This window comes from Pygoscelis adeliae, unplaced genomic scaffold (assembly GCF_000699105.1).
Source record: "Pygoscelis adeliae isolate BGI_AS28 unplaced genomic scaffold, ASM69910v1 Scaffold72, whole genome shotgun sequence".
Classification (NCBI taxonomy): Eukaryota; Metazoa; Chordata; class Aves; order Sphenisciformes; family Spheniscidae; genus Pygoscelis; species Pygoscelis adeliae.
Genome location: NW_008824286.1, coordinates 1768223 through 1775395, shown reverse-complemented (window position 1 = coordinate 1775395; position 7173 = coordinate 1768223). Strand labels below are relative to the sequence as shown.

General features: G+C 62.3%; 1 protein-coding gene across 1 annotated transcript in view; it reads left to right on the top strand.

Annotated features, from left to right (window-relative positions):
- Positions 1–6997, top strand: part of SOGA1 (suppressor of glucose, autophagy associated 1) — a 15814-nt gene extending 8817 nt beyond the window's left edge. Inside the window, 12 exon segments of the mRNA XM_009318691.1 lie at positions 7–41; positions 1047–1166; positions 1351–1476; positions 1848–2078; positions 2251–2358; positions 2654–2821; positions 3869–4120; positions 4294–4365; positions 4747–4817; positions 5072–5563; positions 5616–6576; positions 6644–6997. Coding sequence (XP_009316966.1) covers positions 7–41; positions 1047–1166; positions 1351–1476; positions 1848–2078; positions 2251–2358; positions 2654–2821; positions 3869–4120; positions 4294–4365; positions 4747–4817; positions 5072–5563; positions 5616–6576; positions 6644–6997 — 2990 coding nt within the window.
- The last annotated feature ends 176 nt before the right edge of the window (positions 6998–7173 follow it).

Here is a 7173-nt window from a genome sequence, read left to right as displayed (position 1 = left end):
CCAAAGAGGGGCTGCAGAAGGACCATGCCTCTGATTTCCAGGTACGGGCTTCTTCCCATGTCCGCCACAGCTGCCGCCGCTTTATTTGCCGCCCCGTTTCCTCCTGCTTTAACGGAGCAAACCCCAACCCCCTACGTAACCTCCCTCCTGCCTCTCCAGAACAAAACCCAAACTAACACCTCGCTGCATGCCAGTGGCACCGGGGACAAGGTAGGACTCTGCTCCAACAGAGTGTGCCCAGGGCAGGAGGCGGCGGGCATCCTGGTGCATCCCGGCACGGGCTGGCTGTGCTGAGGCTGCCCTGCCCACGGCCAGGGGCTCTCGGGTGCGATCCCACCTTAGCAGGCGATGACATTTCAGCTGCTTTCCACCAGCTCAGCCCAACGTCCCCAGCTCGGAAGCTCTTTGCTTATGGGGGATGAGCTGGGTGGGAGGAGAGCAGCCTGCAGCCTCCTGAAAGCAGCCCAAATTGCGGGGACCCCAGCTGCAAGAAGCCTCAGCCCCCAACGGTACCCAGGCAGGGTAATTTGGAGAGCAAAGGCTCCTGGGCAAATCTGCATCTGATGGGGAGCACCTTTGGAGCAGCGGAGAGCAGCTCATGCCCTGCCGTCCCTCTCCTCTCTGGGGGGGCCAGCTCACGCCAGGGGCCAGGGATGTCAATAGTGGTTGGGGCTGCCAGCACAAGCCCCTTTCTGGAGCACACTCGCTTGTTCAGAGTCCTATTTTTCTGCATGTGGTCCCACCAGCCCCAGGTCCCAGTCTCCCCCAGTCACTGCATGGCACCGTAACTGGTGTTTGCACATTTTTTCCCTCTTTCTCTCTTTTTTCCCCTTTCCCCAAACAATCCAGGCCACGTGTCTTCTCATCCTGTGTTTCCTTTTGGTTTCCGCATTGTCTCCTGCCATGGTGATGAAGCTCCTTCTCCTCATCATCCTTTTTGTTGTCTTGTAGTTCTTTACTGTTTCGGAGACCCATTGTTTTGTTTTCTGGCTTTTTTTTCTTCCCGCTCTTTTGGTTTGTTCTCATTAACTTGCCCACGCATGCAGCAGCCTGATTTTAGGGACGCCGACCCTTACCGCATCCCCCACGCCAAGGACACGGACCCCGCGCATCCCCGGAGCTACAAAACCTGCCGGCCTGAGGAGAACGACTCCTACGCCACTGAGGTACGACGCAGGCAGTGAGCCGTGTCCCCTCAGCCGGCGGGGTTGGGGACAGGGCTATGGGGACGGGGCTGATCCTCTTGAGAGCTGGGGACAAGGGAAGCTGCAGACCCCCATTGGGGAGGGACACGGGGAGGCGCGGCCAGGTGCAGCCCACTGTCCCCATCCCCTCCCCGGGCCATTGCAGATGAAGGAGCTGCAGCTGGTGCTGTCGGAGGCCAACGAGAGCCTGCGGGGACTGCAGGAGCAGCTCTCACAAGAGAGGCAGCTGAGGAAGGATGAGGTGGACAACTTCTCACAGAAGATCTGCCAGGTGAGTAGGCAGCAGCCCCGATCCCTGGGATACAGGTGTCCCCACGCCCACGGCTGTGTCACCTCCAGCCGCAGGCTGATGACCCACTTGGGGACCCGGGTGTCATGCAGGACCACATACAGCATGTCGCAACTTCAAGGGGCACAGAGGCTGAGCACACTCCTCCTTGCACATGAGTGTGCAGCCATGCAGGGCTTCCACCCATGGTGATGCCTCGATGGCACCACTGTCCCCAGTACGCTGCCAGGGCGTTGCAGCTCTCCAGGGGTGTTAAATATGGGGCCAGCACCAGGCTCAGCCCAGACTCTGGGGTGGAGGCACCACACTGCTGCCGCCAGCCCCTGTCTCAGAGCCCGCATGTCTCTCTGCAGCTGAAGGAGGACCACCAGAAAGCGCTGCTGCGGCGGGAGTTCGAGCTGCAGAGCCTGAACCTGCAGAGGCGGCTGGAGCAGAAGTTCTGGAGCCAGGAGAAGAACCTGCTGGTGCAGGAGTCACAGCAGTTCAGGCAGAGCTTCCTCCTGCTCTTCATGAAGCTCAAGTGGTTCCTCAAGCGCTGGCGCCAGGGCAAGATGGTGCACAGCGAGGGCGAGGACTTTTTGGAGGTACTGTGGGCTGAGGGGCTCCCACCTGCCGTGGAGGGGGGGCCATGCTGTCGGGCATCCCCAGGGCTGTCCCTCATGCCTACATGTCCCACCCAGGCCTGCTTGGGTGTCCCCCATCCCTGGCCGTGGGCTGTGGGTCCCCTCACCCCCCCAGCCGTGGTGTCTCCCACAGGTGAACAGCATGAAGGAGCTGTACCTGCTGCTGGAGGAGGAGGAGATAGCCCCACAGCAGCAGGCCGACAACAAGACGTGCGCTGGGGACGCCTGGACCCCCAACACGGTGAGCGAGGCCCTCACGAGCCCAGGGGGTGGGCAGGATCAGCCCCTGCTGCGGCTGCATGGCATGGGGTGACGGCTCCTCTCGGGGTGCATGGCTGGGAGGGGATGCTCCCCGCTGGCATGTCACCCCCAGGGGTGGTCCCCTGCCCTGGTGGCACCCCCTGTCCCTCACCCCAGGGGTGAGCAGCCTGCGGGGCTGGGTTGCAGAGAGGGCAGCTCCCACAGGGTCCCACCCTGTTGGGTGCCCTCCATCGCGGGGCCCCAGCTCCCTCCGCTCACCCCCGATCCCCCGGCAGCCCAACGAGTGCATCAAGACACTGGCGGACATGAAGGTGACCCTGAAGGAGCTGTGCACAGAGCTGCGGGAGGAGCGGCACGGCGCCAGCGAGCTGCAGCAGCAGTTCACCAAGGCCAAGGCTGCCTGGGAGATGGAGCGCGCCGAGCTCAAGTGCCATATCACCCAGGTGGGAGCCCCAGGCCTGGCAGCTCTCCCCCTTGCCTGGTGGGGATGTGGGGCTGGGGGGCTGCCTGCGCCGTGTGCCAAGCACTGGCTGTTGGACAGGGCTGGGAGGCAGGGTGGCACTGTGGGAATCTCAATTAGCAGCCGCTCCAGCAGGCGAGTTTCTATAGCAACGGGGCTGGCATGAAAATCTGACTGTGGAGCAGCAGAGGATGCTCTTTATTCCTCCACTGGGTTTGTCTGGGGCGGGCGAGATGGTACCGGGGCTCAGCATCCTTCCCCAGGACAGGCATCTGGGAGCGGCATCAGAGCCCTCCTCTCCTCCCCTGGGTCACGGCGCAGGTGGGGGCTCTGCACCCCCGTAGATGCTGCAAGAGGGATCTATGGCTGTGGGGAGGGCAGCCTCGGCACTGGGGGAAGCTCCTGCCTGCAGAAGCAGTCCCATCAGTCTCCCAGCCCTGCCCTCACAGTGATGAGGGTTTTCCGCTCCCTCGCACTGTGCTGGCAGCAGCCTGTGGCCGTACATCAGCGCCGCTCCCCAGAGCGGGTGCCAGCACCTTCCAGGCAGGATTTCTCCAGGCAGAGCTCAGCGGTGGTCCCCAATTCCCCTCTCTCAACCCCAAAAGAGAGCAGAGCTCTCACGGTGGCAGCACCCCAGTTTCAGGTGCCTTCCTGGCTGCCAGCAGCAGCAGCATGCTCTGGCTCTGCTCTGCCAGCCCTGCAGGTGATGCTGCCCCTCTACAGGAGCCGGGTCCAGCAGGCAGGATTGCAGGCAGAGCATGGCCGAGCAGGCAGGACATTCAGCCCGTGTCCCACTGGGTGACCGTCTGACGAGCCGTCTGGCATGACGTGGCTGCAAGCCAGGGCTGGCTGTGCCCACGGGCGAGCCATGCTGTGCAACAAGGCCTTGGGGACACGCTTATTGCCCGACCTGGGCAGCATGGGACCTGCACTGGGAACCGGGATGCCCGCAGCCTTGCCCCTTTGCTGGGGTTGTCCAGCACCATGCTGGAGCCATGGGTCCCTCACAGCCACCAATGTGTTCCTGCAGCTGGAGTCGAAAGCAGGCAAAGGGATTGCAGAGCGCGCGCTGCCGGACTGGAAGGTGGCATTGAAGAGGGAGCGTGAGGAGCACCAGCATCTCCTAGCCGAGTCCTACAGTGCTGTCATGGACCTCACCAAGCAGCTGCAGATCAGCGAGAGGAACTGGAACCAGGAGAAGGTGGAGCTGCTGGCCCGCTTCAAGGAGGAGCAGCAGCAGGCAGAGCAGCAAGCAAAGGACCTGCAGAACAAAATCAACCAGGTATGGTGTCCCACATCGTGAATGTGTCCTCCAGCCTCTGCCTCCTGCCCCCCCTGTGTGCCCCAAGAGTGTTTGCATGCTCTTGGGGCACGCACCAGGGGCAAGCGGCAAATGCTTTTGCTTGCCCAGAGGGGCACGTGTTGCACACGTTGAGTGACCGACACATTCTCCAGTTGCAGAAAGGAGCCAGCCCATGGGCATTGAAGCATTCTGAAATGGAGAAGCATGGCAGCAACTGGAAAGAGGTGGGCAAGAGAAGGCAGAGGGCTCTCGGGGTGCTCGTTGGGCTCAGGTCTCTGCTAAGGGTTAGATGGGAGGTCATGTGAACCCCAAATAATACCCCCTTGAACAGCAAATGAGGCTGCAAAGGGGAGCACCAGGGATTGGGGAGAGGGTGGAGAGCATGGCTGAACCCCAAGGGCTTCAGTGGAGTTATAAAAAGTTGATTTAGAATACATGTGGGTACAGTGAGCCCCACATAGCCCTGGGAATGGGATGCCAGGCCTGGGTGCATGGGGGAAGGTGGTAGTGCTGGAGAGGAGCAGGGTGCAGCCCCTGCTCCAGCCCATCTGCGTACTTTGGTCCTGTGCTTGCTGACACCAGAGCTTTCTTCTGTGTCCTCCTAGGCTCTCAATGAAAAAATCACAGACAAAGAGACAATCTCTGAAGCAGAAGCCAAGGGAACCAACCTCAAAAGGTGAGTGCGCTGGTGCCTGCATGGTCCCCAGGGCACAGAGGAGGCTGCGCGGGGCTGTCCCTGGGCTTGGCAGCCCCAGCAACCGGGGGGAGATGCAGCCATGGTCCAGGGTTGTCCTGGAGGCCAAGGGCTCCAATGAAGAGCAGGACTGTGTGCCCAGGAGGGTCCCGTTGGGGTAGGAGTGGGGTGCCTCCAGCCGTTCCCCAACCCGCTGCCCTGTCCCCTTGTAAGCCCTGTTCTCTCTTCTCCCACAGGACCAAGTCCGTTTCCTCCATGTCAGAGTTTGAAAGCTTGCTCGACTGTTCTCCCTACCTCCCTGGAAAGACTGCGCCGGGGCTGGGCGACCATTCCCGGGGCAAAAAGGCATCCACAGCCACCCAGCTGCTGCCCAACGGGATCCGGGACAGCGCCGGTGTTCCTCCCTCAAACTGTACATATGTGAATATTGAGCAACCTGCCCCCGACAGCCTGGCCAAGGAGAAGCTGGGCATCTCTTCCTGGGACTACTCGCGAACAAGCAGCCTCTCTGGGCACGACCCAGCCCAGAAGCAAATGCAGAGGAGCTACACAGCGCCCGACAAGACGGGGATCCGTATCTACTACAGCCCGCCAGTGGTGCGGCGGCTGGAGGCACCTCTGGTGCACAACAAGGAGGGGAAGATCATGATCGAACCCGGTTTCTTGTTCACCATGGCCAAGCCGAAGGAGCCGGAGGAGTCAGCCAGCGCTGAGAGCACCTACAGCCAGTGCTGGGCAGCAGGGGCGGGGGAGGCCGCCCAGCCCGGAGAGCACCTCCAGCCAGTGGCTGTGCAACTTCTCCAAGCAGCAGCGGGAGCTGCTGGACAGTGGCACGGTGGAGAGCGTGGTGCCATCAGTGCCCCGCTTCCCCCCATCGCTGCACGACCTGGAGATCTCCGGCAACATGAGCGACGACATGAAGGAGATCACCACATGCGTGCGGCAGGCGATCCGCGCCAGCTCACTGGAGAGGAAGGTGAAAAGCGCCTCCAGCCAGACAGTGGGGCTGGCCCACGTGGGGACGCAGACCATCCAGACGGTGAGCGTCGGCTTGCAGACTGACCTGCCACGTGGCAGCAGCGTGCACGGCAAGAGCTGGTCCCCACGCAGCTCCTCCCTTGTGTCTGTGCGCAGCAAGCAGATCTCCTCCTCCCTGGATAAGGTCCACTCCAGGATCGAGCGGCCATGCTGCTCCCCAAAATATGGCTCTCCAAAGCTCCAGAGGAGGTCTTCCTCCAAGCTGGACGCCTCCAAGGACAGGAGCCTCTGGAACCTGCACCAGAGCAAGCAGAATGGCTCTGCCTGGGCCCGCTCCACCACCACCCGTGACAGCCCCGTCCTCAGCAATATCAATGACGGCTTGTCCAGCTTGTTCAGCGTGGTGGAGCACGCAGGCAGCACTGAGTCCATCTGGAAGCCGGGCTGCCCCGAGAGCAGCCGGACCAAGCCTGAAGCACCCAAGTACGGCCTCGTGCAGGAGTTCTTCAGGAATGTCTGCGGGCGGGCGCAAAGCCCCACTGCCCCCCCGGAGAAGAAGGAGGCCACGGGGGAGGAGGGCAGCAAGAGAGCTGAGCACCCCAGCCCAGCGACCCACCACCCAGCCGAAAACATCTCCCGTGTCTTGAACAAGAAAGTCCTCAAGCAGAGCAGCTGCGAGGACCCCAAACCCTCGTCCCCCGGCCAGGGGAGTAAGGACGCAGCCCTGCGGGACCCCGACCTCATCTCGGCCATAGCCAGCGAGGTAACGAGGCAGGGTGCCCCCTGGGGTGTCCCGCCATGGCAGGGGACAGGGTCTGGTGCACAACAAGGAGGGGAAGATCATGATCGAACCCGGTTTCTTGTTCACCATGGCCAAGCCGAAGGAGCCGGAGGAGTCAGCCAGCACTGAGAGCACCTACAGCCAGTGGCTGTGCAACTTCTCCAAGCAGCAGCGGGAGCTGCTGGACAGTGGCACGGTGGAGAGCGTGGTGCCATCAGTGCCCCGCTTCCCCCCATCGCTGCACGACCTGGAGATCTCCGGCAACATGAGCGACGACATGAAGGAGATCACCAACTGCGTGAGCAGCGGGAGCTGCTGGACAGTGGCACGGTGGAGAGCGTGGTGCCATCAGTGCCCCGCTTCCCCCCATCGCTGCACGACCTGGAGATCTCCGGCAACATGAGCGACGACATGAAGGAGATCACCAACTGCGTGCGGCAGGCCATCCGCTCCAGCTCGCTGGAGAGGAAGGTGAAAAGCGCCTCCAGCCAGACAGTGGGGCTGGCCCACGTGGGGACGCAGACCATCCAGACGGTGAGCGTCGGCTTGCAGGCTGACCTGCCACCGGGCAGCCCCGCG